Raw genomic sequence first — 17,185 nt, 5'->3', positions numbered from 1 at the left:
TTTCAGCCCTAAAAAAGGGCTGAAAAACTAGGCTTATACTCAAGTATATACAGTACTTCCTTTTCAATGTTCAAGCATGACTTTGCCTAAACTGGGCCTGAATTGTGTTTTTCTAAGCAGTTTAAGAGACCATCTTTTTTTCCCTTATGGCATGAATAAAATGATATATTTGATAGCGAAGTAAAAATATAATTCAAACAGCTCAGCATGGCACTAGTAGAAATTAAAGATACTATTGTTAGGATGAATTGTTCTGCCTTTATCAACCTGTAATGCCTTCTGTGCCCTTGTCTGACGATTCCTATTGTCATTCGTTTATTCATGCACAGTCTTTTGTTAAGTAAAAAAATCATTTTACATTTTCTATCAGCCCTATGCTAATCTTTAGATCTCTTCTATTGATTTGAAAGTTAATTACCTAGTAAGAACAATCTCAGGTTCCTTCTCCACCCCCTTTGTCTATCTAAAACAGAAGAGACAAGCAGGTTAAACTCTTGGAACATAAATGTTCCTTTCTTGAAGAGAAATGCAGCAATGGTGAACAGACACAAGAGATATTTCTCTTTGGCAAACATTTATGCATATATAATTGAATTATTTTTATACTGGTGATTTAGATTAGATCTTCCAGACCAAAGTCTGCAACTCCATGGGTACATCCCATTCAATAAGCAACACATTTTCCAACAGATGAATATTGGACTCTGTTCAAAATGCTGAGTGCATTCAAAATTATTAGGAGCATTGCTGGGAAGTTAGTTTATGAACAAATTCAATTCCACAGCCAAAATGTCACTATTCATCCCATACTTTAATTTGCTTATTAGTTACCTTTCATCTCTCCCTTTTTCTCCTTCTCCCTCTCTCTCACAATATTTATAGTGAGCACAAAGTATATAATAAAGACAACTATAATGCAAGATGATTAGAACTAGAAAAACTTCAATGATAATATGAATTAAACTATTTGATATTTTATCCATCCATATTTTTAATTTGTGCTCAATCCTGCTCTCACACACATACAAATGAGAACCAAGCTAGCTAAAAACAATCCACTGAAATAGTGAGTCTAAAAACATGTTAACTGAAAATACAAGATAATTTCAAAGTAAGTCAATACATCCTGCGTATACCAAAATGTTTCTGAACAGTTTGTGTGGATTTCCAGAATCAATATCCAGATTCTCTGCTGTACAGATAATCTAAAAAATTTCATGAATGCATAAGAATGTGCAATAAGAAGTTCCAGTGCCATCCAAATACAGAATAAGCAGGAAACAGTGATGAGCAGTTAAACCAAAGGGATTTAGAATGGTCACTGTTTTGAAAAGTTTATATCCACATGATGTAATGAATGTACAATAGCTAGATGGTTTCATTGCCTTTCTGTTGGGAGCTATGTAAAACCAATTGATTTTGTTGTTTCCACTTGTGATATATACTAAAACCTAAATCCAATTGCTTATCCCATCTAGTCTCTGAGCCAGGTGCTGATTGAAAAATTAGCAATTATACAAAATCTATGGATTAAATGGGTACAACCAGGTTGTGACTACCCATATAATTTAGCGTCAAATGTCTCTCTGAACTGAACTAATATGTGAGATGAGACACAATCAATAGACTGATGCATTAAGCAATTGCATATCTTTTCCCCCAAATATGTTAGTTTGAGACAATGAGGAACTAAAATAGTATTTATGTGGAAACACTAGAGCTGTTCTGCAGAGTCAGTCTACCTTGCTATACATTAACCTTAGAATTCAGGATGCCACTGACAATTCTCTAGTGAGCTTTCATCCTTATAATGGAAACTCACTTCTTCTTTCAGAGCCTCTGACATATGTATTCCATATGCCATTTCCTAGCAAATATCTGACTCGGAATGAACATCAACACAGCCGTCAGCTCATTCCATTTATCTGCTAATCTTTTTTGCAAGATAGAGACACACACATAGTGATTCAGACACACACAGATGAAAGAGAGACTGACAAGGGAAATATGGATGTGGTATGAAAACAAACAGAAAGAGAGACACACTGAGAGTCGGGTAAAGAAAGAGAAGGAAGATGCCAATAACAGAATATCAGAGATAAAAACTAAAGCTGAAGCTGCACTGAGGAAAATGGAATACTTACAAACAATGAAAGATGACTTTTCATGAATAATAGGAAATGGGAGGCTCACCAGGGTGACAGGAGAGATAATAATGCGCTTAAGGAATTGAGGAAATCTGTGCAGAATCCCTAAATTACAGACTATCGGTGAAGAGGCCCGCAGAAGACAGCTCTGATATAAAGAGTGATCGGCCAACCAAGTGAGGGAGTGAACTGGGAAGTCAAGAAAAGCATGTCAGCAGCGCAGAACTGACACAGCTCAGTGGCTTTGTATTTATCATTGACAGTGCGGGATTGATAGCAGGCTTGCCATAATGTTACTAGTCTGTTGTGACACAGAAATGTCTTAAGGCCAATGCAATGAGAAGAGACAAGAGACCACAGGGGAAAATAAGTAGAGATGTGTCAGAATGCATCATTTTCGGTCGCCTTCTTCTCTACAGCAACCAATGACGTAGATGGTCCTTTGGATCAAAAGACTGACTTATACAAATACCTGATTGTATTTCTTTATGCAAGGAATTTCTGGTCTGTGAGCCATTTATGCAGACACTGGTGACTCTGACATATACTTATGCAGGAATGGTATGATATTTCTCTGGAGTTTTAACCACAAGAGAAAAAAGCTTTTGTGTGTTTCGGGAGTGGGTGTACATATTCAAGTAAAAAGGAAGGCAATTGCAGCCACCCCAAACCTCCTGCTGCTGGACACTAATTCAATATATTAAACACCTCCCTGACAATAAGGTGTTAAACTATACCCCAAATGTGCATCTAAAATGTAGAATTAAAGCAGTTTGACACCACTCTAACTGCCATAGTTCAATGTTATGGAATCATGAGAGTTGTACTTTAGTAAAGCATCAACACTCTTTGACAGAGAGGCCAATGAACTTGTAAAACACAAGTCCCATAATTTCATAGAATTGGGTCATGGCCGTGAAAGTGGTATGAAACTGCATTAATTTTATAGTGTAGATCCAACCCATGGTCTTACCCCCTTTCCCAGATTGCTTCCCCAAGCATATGTTTGACTGAAGTCCCTCACTGGCCACATTTCCTTTAAATTAGGGACAAGTGAAAACTTCATTCCATATTGCTTTGGGCCAGAATTGAACCAGGCCACATCTGCAGAGCGTGAATGCAATCTTTACCTACATGTCCATGTTCTAAACTGCAGGATTATTAAGCTCACAAAAGGTGTGCTCAAATATGCATACATGTTTAAAATGTGCAATAATACATTCATTGGTGGGGGAATAACTGGCACAATTTTAAAATCTGCATAAAAGCTGAACATGTTAAAAAAAAACCCCACAGAGACATGAATGCTTGAAAGCATGTTTTCACGTGTCCATGCAGAAACATGTCTTCTTGTTCTGAAAATTCACGTACACTATAAGTTCCAAAAACATCTTCAGGTTCATCACAACTCTGGAGTGACAGAGCTTTAAGACTGGATACTTCAGTTGTTCCAAATGTTTGTGTTGGTTTACCAGGAGAAGTAAGTCAATGTATGCTTTCAGCTTAGAAATGTCAAGGTGCTTCTACACTCTGATTTCATATGGATTCTTCTCCTTCCATGACTTAAATGCATCTATGGCAGAGGTTCTCAACCTGTGGATCCCCAGATGTTTTGGCCTTCAACTCCCAGAAATCCTAACAGCTGGTAAACTGGCTGGGATTTCTGGGAGTTGTCGGCCAAAACATCTGGGGACTCACAGGTTGAGAACTACTGGTCTATGGATACTATTTGTGTGCATAATATGATAATGGTATCTAGAAAAAACAGTTTGAAGATTTATAGCAGTTCTTTTTTGACTCTTATCGTGACTGTGGATGCCCTGCCATACCTTTCACAGTTCTCTTCAATACGCATTAACCAAAACTTTCAGGATGCCATGGGACCATTTCCCAGACCTTGAGGTCCAGGGAACGCTAATCCCTTACTCTGGATTAAGTGGTTGTCTGGAAGGGCCCTCAAGTGAAGTGTCTATGAATGTCTGCACTGGGCCTTCCAGCTCTCTCTCCCATGACACTTGGTTCTTCCTGGACAGGCTAAAGTGAATATTCACTTGCTTCCCTTCTCCATCGCTAAGCCTTCTGCCACTTGGATAACTTGGCTGTGAGACACATCTCTTTTATGTTCAGATGGAGCATTTTTAGAGTCTGCTTTTTAACTGTACTTGTACTGTATACTTGATAAGTGCTTTGAAGAACATTGTCTTCAGAATTTGACCAGAATAGTGTTCCTATTTTCAGACGTGAAGCAATCTTCTCCAAGTAATTTTGAAAAAACTATTTCTGAAGCTCATCTGAACTACAACATTTTTTATTTCATTGAACTTCAAGAATGCAAATATAAAATGTAAAAACAACAGTGGCCTGGTTTATTGAGCTGTGACTTTTCTCCATCTCTGTTCTTGTCAGAAGAAACTGCTTTCTGCTGACACACAAACACACACAAAACAATAGTTACATGGAGATATTTTTTCCATCCCCAACTACTCTATCCAGAATAATTTAATAATCTATAATCCAGTTTCATTATCTCCTTATCTTAAATGTTTGAGACCAGAAGTTTTGGATTTTTTCCCCAAATTTTAGAATATCTGTATTTTCATGTGTGTATATAATGAGGTGGGAGATGGGACACATACTAAACAGGAAATTCATTTATGTTTCATAAGTATCCTATGTAAACTGAACCATCTAACAGCAAAGGTGTCACGATCTAAACTATCCATGTAGGCATTTTGGAATTCTGGATGTTCAACCTGAAAATGGTTTTAATGGTGAATTTTTAAACTGATTTTTGTTTTGTGTATTTTGATACATATTTTAAGGAGGCATGTTTTAATATGTGTATTTTACAAAGTGTTTAAAATGATTATGTGCTTGTTTATGTTTTAGTAATGCTGTAACCCATCTTGAGCCATGAGGAGAGGTGGGCAAGAAATAAAATTATGATGATTATACTCCAGTACAGCTATTTTTCCTATGGCTACAATCACATATTTACCTTAGTCAATAACAAATTGTTTGGACATCACAGGTTATAATTGCTTTCCAGTTTGTGCAGAACTGACAACATAAAGAAGGTGTTGTGATCCTGCCAGTTGTGTAAGCTGCCCTGAGTCCCCTCAGGGAGAAGGGCAGGGTAGAAATATCGGAAATAAATAAATAAATAAATAAATGTTGTGATTTTTCTTCTTCATTCTTGACAATAATGGATAATAGATTGATTCATGTCATTAAAAAAATGGTAAGTCAATTTAAAAAATATTTTGAAACAGCTTAGGAACTTTTTGAAAAAAACTTCATTACACAACTTTTGTTGCGAAAAAAATCATAAGTCTGATATGAAAAATTGAAAAAAATATGTAAATTATTTTTTCTTGTTTACTGAGGACAAGCATTTGACATTATTTGCTCTTCAAAGAATAAAATGAGTGAGAATGTACATCCCTAGGAAGGAAGAGAGATTGTTTCTCCTCTGAGCATTCACACCAATTTCCCTGTATGATATTTCAGCCACAAAGTAATATGGGGATAGCTGGGTAAAATAAAAAGGTAGCACATTGGAAAAATTGAATAATATGTCCCTTGTGACTGGGTGAAAATTTGTGTATCATGTTTCCATTCATTTTGTGGAAGTAATTTAGTGAGAACATAGCTCTAAATCTCAGCATGTACATAGTAGAAACAAACAAACAAAAGAACCAATAAGAAATACATTATTTTTGGGGGATTGAAAATGTGGACTTTTCTTGAGATTGTTATATCTGATACAGTTGGTGGCATGTCCTTAAATATTAACATGAGTTTGTGCACATATTTCTCTGTATCAGAAATATCACAGAAAACAGGCTGTGCAATCTCAACAAGTACAAAATGTGTATTTTTGTTTGGAATTTGAATAAATATCTTTTCCATCTCTACTAAATACATAAAATTGTACAGTGATCATTTTTTGCTGCAGTTGTAAGAAGTGAATTTGACAGGAAAGGAAAAGAAAGGAGAAAAGAAACAGGCACTTTCCTATTAATTTATCAGTGCTTACAGTCACATTGCCAGGAGGGTAATTATGCGTAAGAATTTCAAGCTTCAGCCACAGGAATGTTCTTTGTCACAGTACATAATGCTCTGTGAGAAATCTGAATATCATCATAAGAGATTTTTCAAAGAAGGTACCCTGAAAAATCAAAGGCACATTGACAAGGAAATGATGAGTCTCATGACATTCTCCTCCTAATTCTGCAATAAAGAGAAACAATGAGCATAACTGAGTTATTGTGCAGTAAGTCAAGGTAAATTTTAGCTGTTGATGGCAAGCAGCCAAAACTGAAAGGAAAAGGAAATCAAGTCGATGTGTAGTTTGATGTTGTAGGGGGAATAGATGTATTGAAGGTAGGGGGAGTGGTTTAAATTATTCTGTTGTTATTGCTTTTCTTGTATTTCTGCAAGGATTTTAACTGCTCACCCAAGCATACCAAAAGTGTCAAAATAATACCATGTCATAAGTCCTATTTAATCTTGTAAGAATTCTGGGAGTGAATTGAGATTCTTGGAGAAAATGCAATTTTTTATTTCTCCTTCTATTCACATTCATTATTTTTCTATGAAACTGACAAAATTGCCCAGCTTTGTCAAAAACAGTGCAATGCAGGTTAGTTTCTGGGCAACCATGAGTGCTCATGGGCTGAGTTGGAGTTCATGTTGTTCCTACAGTCAACACATCTTTTTGTGTAGTATTTCTGGCAGAAGAATGAGAACTGGATTTGCGTGACATATGGTGGCAAAGCAGTGGAAATAGCAAATAACCTTTCCTTGTTCCCCTACGCATTTCTCTAAAGAACTGCCACCAAGGATGACTGTCCAGGGCCAACAAGTTCTTGAATGAATCAGTTATTCAAGAGAAGCCTGTTTCTCAAAAATGTTGCCACCTCTCACATGACAGCATAGGCATAAGATGTAGGCAGTTAGCCAGCTCTCCAGCCCTATCTCCATATACAAAAATGGAATAATAGAGGCAAATCCCAGAGGATAGGAAAGGGGATGGAGAAGTAAGAGAACAAAACGCTGAGAGCCCCGACACTTTTATAGGAAAAGGAGGAGGCTCTAATGGTTACATGTTTCTCATCTTCCACCAGTGCCTCCTTTACACAGAAGTGGGCATTTTGAAACATCTTAGGAGGAAAGACAGTGAAAACAGGGCTGAGAGACAATTTTCCTACTCCACCATGCCATGCCAAAGATTTTCCATGCTCAAGCATTCTGTAGAGACTGCTTCTTCCTCTTTCTCCCTGCATTTGCCCCCAAAAGGGCCTGCAAAATTATTATTCTTCTACAATAAGCTTGTAGAATGTTTAGGAGGAATCAGAGAAAACCACCATTATGCATAGGATGGTTAGTCATGGTTGCTTTCAGCCCATGCTCCTTCCCCACTATTCTGCTGAAACAGTTCTTCAGAGACAGTGTCTTACATTAACTGAAACTTATTAGGAGAGATGAAAACTACTAACCTATCCACTCATCCAAAAAGTCAATTACATAGTCAATGAGGGTGTTATTGGAGGTGTCTACCCTTCATTTCCGACACTGCTTTTTAAGCAAAATGCTTTTGCTTCTTGAAAAGTACTATTTAATTTAGTAGATCAATGTATTCAATTTGTTATGGACAGTCACAGGCAAATCTCCACTACAGAGCTCTACAAAAAGCCCTCCTCTTGACTATAAGCAGAAGAAAAATGCAATAGAAAATAGCAACTCTTTGTGTGTAACTCCTAATTGTGGTTGCCGACAGATCTGGTTATTCTATGACTTAAAATTAACAGCATATTATTCATAAAGTGTTTTATGGTGGTTAAGTGGCAGGAATTGATGCCTATACCAACATTTCATGTGAGTATTAAAACATATAAAGGAAAAGAGAGAGTCTACAAATAGTATCTGGGAACCCTTTTAAGACCAGAGATAGAAATAATATTCATAATCAATCTCGTAATTAATCACAGCCAGGTGGAAAAACAGGTTTCCCAATTGTTGGGATCCTCACTTGGCATAAATAACAGACCAGAAACAATTTTGCACAATTTTGATATTCCTTGCATCAAACTGTTGTGAAGAAATTGTTCTGAAGAAGAAGGAGGAGGAGAAGGAGGAGGAGGAGGTGTTTTGGAGAATCCCCTCCCCCTGTTTTTTGTGCATAAACATAAATGTATTTTGCAGAAAACTGATTTATTGTACTGAAGATACGTTTTCTGCACCAAAACCAAATCTTAACCATATTAAACCAATTTTCAACACAATAAATCCCATTTTTGTGCACATAAAACCCACATGATTTTCTACACAGAATAGTTCCCACATAACACATCACTGCATCCAAATATGTAAAGAGTACAATGAAGGAATATCCATTTTCCCCTGTAGTGGGAGAAAAATAATTTAATTATTCATTCTTACATGTGAGGATTAAACAGTTGAGGGTTTACCTCCTTATTTAAGATTAACTGATTTATCTAGTATTAGCCTTAGTGGATATTCATCCATTTCTTTAGCAATAAATATTAAAATATGTTCTTCCTTTAGTCAAAAATCTAATGCAACATCAACAACTTTTTATTTAAATTTAAATATCTTAAATAGGAATCTAATACAATCAATTGTTGCATAAATCTCTACAGGTTACTGAGGTGGTAGAGATGTTCATTAAGATAAAAGTTTCCCCTGGCGTTAAGTCCAGTCGTGACTGACTCTAGGGGTTGGTGCTCATCTCCATTTCTAGGCCAAAGAGCCGGCATTGTCTGTAGACATCTCCAAGGTCACGTGGCCGGCATGACTGCATGGAGCGCCGTTACCTTCCTGCCAGAGTGGCAGGAGCTGGGGCTAACAGCGGGCGCTCATTCTGCTCCCGAGATTTGAACCTGGGACCTTTTGGTCTGCAAGTTCAGCAGCTCAGCACTTTAACATACTGTGTCTATATGTCTTCTCCATGAAAGAAATGAATCAAGAGCCCTGTCTAGGTCCTCACAACAGAAGTGAGGGGGAGGGTGCAATGTCCTCAGTGCCTTTGTGATGACCTCCAGATTTTTAGTATTCAAATCCAAATGAGTTTTATATGTGCACTCAGCTGAAATTTTGTATGAATTACTGTATTCTCTTTGCCTGGCATCTGGGAGGAAAGAGGGATCAGAGGGGCAAACCTCTCATCCTGCACGTAGCTCCCTCTCAGCAATGCTTTCCCCATCACATGTGGAAAGCATCACTCTTGCAGAGAGGCCCCATGCTGGCTCCATTGGTGTGAGCTCAAGACAGGAAGCCTCCCGTGTTGGGGGGAAAGTGTCCAGTGATGCTTTCATCCCGGGTGGAGCCACCACCAGAAGCCACACAACGTTGTGTGATGTCTGCGTGTGGCTCCATCTTCTAGGTGGGGTGAAAGCATCCTAGAACACTGAATTCACCCCACCTGATGAGGTCCTGAGTGTCTCTCGAACTCTCTCAGTTGAATGGAAAATGCCTCATGTGCTCAAAAAACCATGTTTTAACAATCGTAAGTGTTTTCTCAGACTGGCACCCTCCTTGCTGTCATTCTTTAAGTAGGTTAATTATTATTTTGGCAGGCCTTTGAAGACTGATGCTTAAGAGGACTGGTCCTTGCAGAATTCTCTCTGTGTTTTGTTTACTTTCTGTTATTAATATCCATGTTTTCAGCAGGCTTTAATTTTATGGATTATTTAATGGTGTTTTCAACTTTTGCATTTGGCATACTTTTAAGATAAGTTTCTTTTCACTGTTGTATGCTGTCTTGAGTGCCAGCTTAGAAAATAAAGTGTAATGATGATATGAAGGTGATATACTTTCAAGACATTTCTTATGATTGTAAACCCTTCCCCATTATGGTCCTGGACTATGGGGAAGTTTATAAGCAATTGGGCCATGAAGAATATTCATTACATTTTCTCCCTTAAGGTTGAGTAAATGACAGGTTATGTCTTTGTGTCAAAAAATCACTCATCACAATAAAGTTTTTCATTTCTTGCACAAGAGTGAAAGAAGAAGGGCTCATATATCTCATGAATTTCCCCATGGTTTTAAACCTCTCTATAAAAGCAGTCCCTTCTTCCTTTGTTAAGCTATGCAGGGGCAGGGGCACACACACACACGCACACACACAGAACCTAGAAGGTTGAATCACAAGGATGCAAAGAATCCTTCCAGTCTCATATCATTTTCAAAAGTTCATACAAACCATTGTAAGTTGTGCATAAATCTCTTGTACAGCTTGCAGAAAAAGCCACTGTGAAAAACACTTGCAAAAACTGTGAAAATGCACTTGCAAAAACTGTGAAAATGCACAAAAATTTCATCCTATCTCACCTAGTATGGAGAAAAGATGAGTTTGTTAAAAAAATTTCCTCCCGTCCTTACCTTAAGAATCTGATAAGGCTAATAGAATATTTGAGCCATAGCTGGAGCTGTTCCAACTAAACTTGTTCAGGTCATAAAACAACATTTGATAATACATGGGGCTAAGTAATGTGACCCAAATGTGATTTCTCCAGAAAACCTCTGAGAGGGAGCTGCTTGCTGGTAGCCATGCTCCCAGATTTATCCAGTAGATGTAGAGACACAGCCCAAGAAAACTTGACATGGACAAGATTTTAGGTTTGCAATTTGGGGAGGATTTGCATTGAACAGGGACTCTAGTTTACATATTGGGAAGGGTTTTGCATACCAGGCTGTGGCGCAGCTGGTTAGTAGCCAGCTGCAATAAATCACTACTGGTCATGAGTTCGAAGTCAGCCCATGTCGGATTGAGCACCCGACCATTAAAAATAGCCCAGCTCGTTGTTGACTTAAGCATCCCGAAAGACAGTTACATCTGTCAAGTAGGAAATTTAGGTACCACTTATGCAGGGAGGCTAATTTAACTAATCTACAATACCATAATATCATCCAGCAGTGTGTGGAAAGGAATGAGGAAGTAATCCATCAAGGACTCAGTGGATGATGAAGCAGCAGCTCTCTCTGTGGCCAGAATTGAGCACACACTCATGAAGCCTGGAAGCTGGAACATGTTAAATTGCCTCTGTGTTTTCATCTCTGTCTGTATGTTATATGGCATTGAATGTTTGCCATGTAAATGTGCATTGTGATCTGCCCTGAGTCCCCTTCAGGGTGAGAAGGGTGGATTATAAATACTGTAATTAAATAAATAAATGCCAGAAAGATAAAACACTGGGGCATACTAGTAAATTTTACAATGTCTCTAGACCAAAGTTTAATCTATGCTGTCCCCTTACCTTCCCTGTTGGTAGAAGGCAAAACATGATCCTTCCAAAATTACAATGATAGAATTCAGGATCTGGGTAAAAAGGTTTCTCTACTTTGTTTTATAGAACACATAGTATACTTATAAATACAGGATGTCAATTACTTTGCTTTGCTAGCCTGTTTAAATTAAATACTATTTCCACAAATTTACACAACTCTTCAAATACAGAACAGCTGGTATGTCTATGTACCTAAACGCAATAGTATGAGATTTTTCCAAAATGTGAAAAAGTTATGAAGCACACAGAAATGTGCTTCCACTGTCATCCAGAAATTCATTATCGATAATGTGATCCAAGAGGGTGATAAAATTGTCCTCTTGGAGTGCCATGAAAGCACACAACTGATCACAAGTTTCAAATGGAGGAAAGGGAAAATCCTTGCTGGAAATTCTGTTAGGAGTAATTTTGAAAAGATGGATAAGTGCAGGAGTCATTGGAATGAATCCAATTTGGGTGTTTGTGCTCAGGCTAAGTATGCAGTGGTGGTGATTTCAGCACCTGGAGAGGCAGAAACCCGACAGGCTAAACAAATGGCTTCACCTATGGGCTGTGGATCATGGGTTTCATCTCTGACCTAGACTGGATTCATCTCCAGATAACACTGAAAAATGCAGCTTTCTTCTAGTCAAATGCTTAACACCATAGGCTATTTTTCAGAAGCTGAAATCCTTATTTTGGCAGTCTTTTACATCAAGTGGTACTTCAGAAAACAGAACGATTTCCCTCCTTTTCTGCTGTTTTCTCACATAAAAAGCTTTCATGGGACTACTAAATTCCATGTCTGAAATACCAGAACACTCCAAGTCTACAGTGCCTCCTATTTTTCCCTTTCATTCTCTAGCACTTGACAAAAAGTAGTTTTTGTTAAAAAAATCAAAACAAAAAACACCCCAAATATTGTTATTGCTACATTCTCCCACCCCTTACTTACAATTGGCTTTTTTCCCCCCTCTAAGCAAATTATATCCTCCATTCATAATTTTTAATTGCAGGAAATGCAAATATGTTTGTATCTTCAATGCTGTTAAGTACTTGAGGGGGCACCTGAGTTTTATGCTAGGCATTGAGTTGATATTCTTCCCAGCTGAGAAAACACTTATGCTTGTTAAAACATTATTTTGTGAGCACTTGAGGCATTCTCTGTGCAATAGAGGTTATGTAAGACACTGTCCTTATTCTTGCCTTTGTTTTGTGAAAGAACAGCTTCTATTATCGGCATTGTTCGCTGACACCTGTCACAATGATTGGGGGTCTATGTAAGGACCACCTGTCTGTGAAAGTGCCTTTTCCCTACTTCCCAAGCATAAATTTAAAATGTTAATTGAATGTGCCCTAATAAAAGGACATAATTTAACCTAACTCTACAATAATAATGTGTTCAACATCTTACTGTTCCATTTGACACCTTCTCAGTATGTAGTTTCCAATTTGGAGCTGCGTTAGCAATGCTATACCAGGTAAAAGTTGGCTTTAAGAATGGGATTAGTCACACTTCATTTTCTGTCAGCCAATGCGAGGAAATACATTGTTGTTACATTTCACTGGTGATTTCTTTGACTGGGATCAAATATAGGTCTCCTAAGCTGAATATGTTTTATTTAAATAGCATACATAGCCTGAGGAAAACTATTTTCTTCTCTACGCCACACAAAAGTATACATGATCTGAAACAAAGGCTTTGATATAATTGTATTTCTACTGCAAGGTTGGGTTTCCAGAGGTTGTTACATTGCACTCCCATCATACCTAACTATTTGCAAAGCTAGCTAGGAGTTATTTGGAGTCCTCCAGATGCCCATCAGCATCTGGAGGATTCCACATTCCCCGTTGCTTTCTTTTATATTCCTGGAAAGCAGATGCCTCCTATATCAAGCAAGCAGCATCTGAGATGTTGTTACGTCTACATTTTATTTGACATAGTACCATCAAATATACCAAATAATTCCCAGAAGAAAATATACTAAAAGCAATGTTCAAAGAGCAAGAATTCCAAGTTTATTCTCCATTTGAAACAGTTGTCATTGAGAGAAACGAGAAAACTGGGAAGATCATGTCTTAGCATTGCCTAAGAAACCCCAATCAAATTCATAGGGTCATCATAACTTGACAGGCAATGTGAATAAACTGATCTTTGATATAGCATCAGTTCTCATTAAGTACCGTAAATACTCGAGGATAAGCCGATGTGAATATAAGCTGAGGCACCAAATTTACCACAAAAAAACCTGGGAAAACATTGACTCCAGTATAAGCCGAGATACCAATAAAATTACATTAATTGAGGCATCGGTAGTTTAAATGTTTTTGAATCTTTACATCAAACTGTAATTTAAGATATGACTGTTCAACTCTGATTAAATCATTATTTTCATCTTCTTCAATGTAAATGTGCTTATGTAGCCTTTTAATAATAGTAGAGTGAAATAATAAATGTAATAATAATAATTAATAGAGTAAAATAATAAATGTAACAATACCAATAATAACAGAGAAAAATAATAAATAAACCATATATACTTGAGTATAAGCTGACCGGGTGCTCAATCTGATTCAGGCTTCGAACTTGCCAACCTTCAAGTCGGCACTGATCTATTGCTGCTCATGATTAACCAGCTGTACTACAGCCCAGCCCTAATTACACAGTTACACAATTCCATTGTCACTGGCACCCTGGTGTTAATGGCTGAAGAGATTGAAATTATGATTTCTCTGCTGACTTCTACTGGTGGAGAGAAGCATTTACACTTCAAGAGTGGAGGAGGAGCTCTTCCATGGTAGAGGATCTTACAATGTCTAGGTCAGGCATCCTCAAACTGTGGCCCTCCACCTTTTTTTGCCTCCAGCTCCCAGAAGCCCTAGCCAGCTTATTCAATGGTCAGAAATTCTGGGAGTTGGAGGCCCAAACAGCTGGAGGTCTGCAGTCTGGGAATGCCTAGTCTAGGTAAATGGGGAGCTACTGCTGGCAATTCTTACTGAAAGGCTTAGGCAGAAATTCCTGAAAGGGGTCATGCAGTGAAAGAGATGAGCCATCTCCAGATACACTGAATTCCAAAGTGCTCCATTTCCTCAGATTTGCACAAATCCTGGCATAGTGGAAGTTGGCGATATTAGGCTGTTGTGGGTTTCACATTTTGGTTTCTGTCAGGTTCAAAAGATTGGGTAATATCCAGGAAAAGAGGTATGAATATTGTAAATAAAATGAAACACACCTGAAAAGAAATAGTTTGGACTACCAATAGCTACATTACAAGTCTACACAAATGTTACAGCAGTAAGTATTCAGGAAAGGAAAGGAAAATCCAAATTCATTTGATAATAAAGTTACGGAGTGGAACTTAAAGCAAATACTTACAATCGGCACTGCTGTTTTTCGGAACAACAGAGAAGTTGGAAGCTAGAGGGTTGCGAACAATATCTTCCCACTGGATCGTGTCTGCATGGCAGAGAAACCTGTTCTGACCAACATACACCCCTCCATTCAAGATTTCTGTATCAACGAGAAGAGAAAAGGGAAAAACACATGTTAAATACGAAATTGTTTCAGAACATTTCAGCAGAATGAATAATGCCGTACAGGTTGAGAATTCCTTATTTAGAATTCTGAAATCCAAAATACTTCAAAATCCAACATTGTTCACATGGGTACCTGAGATTGTGGCACCTTTGCATTCTGACGGTTCAGTATACAAAATATTGCATTTTAGGCTATGTATTTAAGATATATATGAAACATAAATGAATTTTATGTTTAGGCTTAGGTCCTATCTCATTATACATATGCAAATGTCAGTATTCCAAATCTGGGAAAATATTCTTAACTTCTGATCCAAGCATTTCAGATAAAGGATACTATATTATGAATGCATATGATGAATTAAGTTCATCAGTGAGCTTATTAAAACATGCAAGTTTGTTGTGTAATTGATCTCGATATATATGTTCATCCCATCCTACTATTGAACTTTTAATCCAAACCGATTTTATGTGAGTCATTACTGCAGTAATATCTTCACTTTAGTTTAATCCTTCTCTTCATTATTTCTATATGAGTATACCATATTGGGGAGCCCCTGGTGGCACAGTGGATTAAACTGCTGAGCTTTTGAACTTGTTGACTGGAAGGTTGGCAGGTTCGAATCCAGGGAGCGGAGTGAGTGCCCGTTGTTAGCCCCAGCTTCGGCCAACCTAGCAGTTTGAAAGCATGCAAATGTGAGATCAATAGGCACCGCTCCAGCAGAAAGGTAATGGCACTCCATGCGGTCATGCCGGCCACATGACCTTAGAGGCATCTAGGGACAATGCTGGCTCTTCAGCTTAGAAATGGAGATGAGCACCAACCCCCAGAGTTGGACATGACTGGACTTATTTACACCATATTCACTGGGATTAGGGACACAGGAATACAGTGAATGTGTAAAAAATGAATAAAAAATCATGTTTAAAAACTTAAGAGAACACTTCTGTAGGAATCCATAAGTTCTATGGTTAACTTAAGCAGGAGGACCTAAAGATTTCTACAATGGGTTTCTCTGTAAGTCCTCTAGTGCAATTCTATGGACAACCTCCTTTGGAAATTGACCATAGAGTTGCACCAGAGGACCCAACTATTCCTAAAGAAAACATTTTAACCAAATCTGAAAATAAGCAAATCCACAAAAGTCAAACCTGCATATTTGGAGGGGCAATAGTAAAGTACGAGTAGCAAGATAAAAGCCAAAAAATATAGCAGGATTAAAATAATATTTCTGTGAACTTTCCCATTCTTTGATCCTTCATTGCACATGGGAGCACAAAACCAAGGGGACTAAAGGAAATTCACCCCCCCCCCCTCCTCAATACACTGTTATCCAGGTGCAGATGGATGTAAATCTTGGCTTATTTGCTTAGGGTTTATGTCCACTGGATGAAATTCCAAATGTTTTTGGCAATGTTCAAGTCACAGTTCATGACTTGTTTTGTGAAAAAAAATCCTGGATGTGAATAATTTTCAATGTCTCACACTCTGCAATGATAGAAATTATGGGACAACAACAACATTTCATGGGGAGTGCAATATCCTCAATTCGTCCCACCATCAGTGGCTACTAGGGCTGTGCAATCGATTACAAAATTAGGGGGCATTGGCATTTCATTTCTAAAGTGTTTCTAAAGTGTCATTAGTGAAAATGTCATTACTATAATGAGAGTAACGAAATTTCATTACTTTTTCGTTAAAGTAATTATGCAAGTAGGGAATATTCAGGGGCTCCTTTGTCTCATTTGTACAGCTTGCTACAATGGTAGAACACATTTACCACTGTTAGCCCATTAAGTTTCAGAACATTTCACTTACCCACATATGTTTGGGGAATTTTATAAACAATAAAAAACTCCAAGAGCTGTTGCCTTGAATTTTCTATACAATGACACAAGATAACAGGGGATCATTCCCCCACCTTTCAGAAATCTTCATACATCTGCTGATTTTATAATAATAATAATAATAATAACAATAACAATAATAATAATAATAATAATAATAATAATAATAATAATAACTTTATTTATACCCCGCTACCATCTCCCCACAGGAACTCGGGGCGGCTCACATGGGGCAAGGCCCAACTATATATTTTAAAAAGCCACAACAACTATCTCATTGAATGTTTCTCATATATGCCAATAGAGCTTCTATTCAGGTATTTCTTCTGAGGCCAGCTCAGAGATTTATTTATTAGAAGC

The 17,185-nt window shown here is 37.7% G+C and overlaps 1 protein-coding gene across 7 annotated transcripts in view; it reads right to left on the bottom strand.

Annotated features, from left to right (window-relative positions):
- The window catches only part of erbb4 (erb-b2 receptor tyrosine kinase 4), a 1,019,841-nt gene that overhangs the window by 308,911 nt on the left and 693,745 nt on the right, over positions 1-17,185 (bottom strand). For all 7 annotated transcript variants that reach the window (XM_062969123.1, XM_062969126.1, XM_008113453.3 and 4 more), the window contains one exon: positions 14,817-14,951. In XM_062969123.1, coding sequence (XP_062825193.1) covers positions 14,817-14,951 — 135 coding nt within the window. The remainder of the gene's footprint in view (positions 1-14,816; positions 14,952-17,185) is intronic.

The sequence above is a fragment of the Anolis carolinensis genome, chromosome 1 (assembly GCF_035594765.1).
Source record: "Anolis carolinensis isolate JA03-04 chromosome 1, rAnoCar3.1.pri, whole genome shotgun sequence".
Classification (NCBI taxonomy): domain Eukaryota; kingdom Metazoa; phylum Chordata; class Lepidosauria; order Squamata; family Dactyloidae; genus Anolis; species Anolis carolinensis.
Note: the sequence above shows the minus strand (reverse complement) of the source record. Positions and strands in the feature narration are given on the sequence as shown.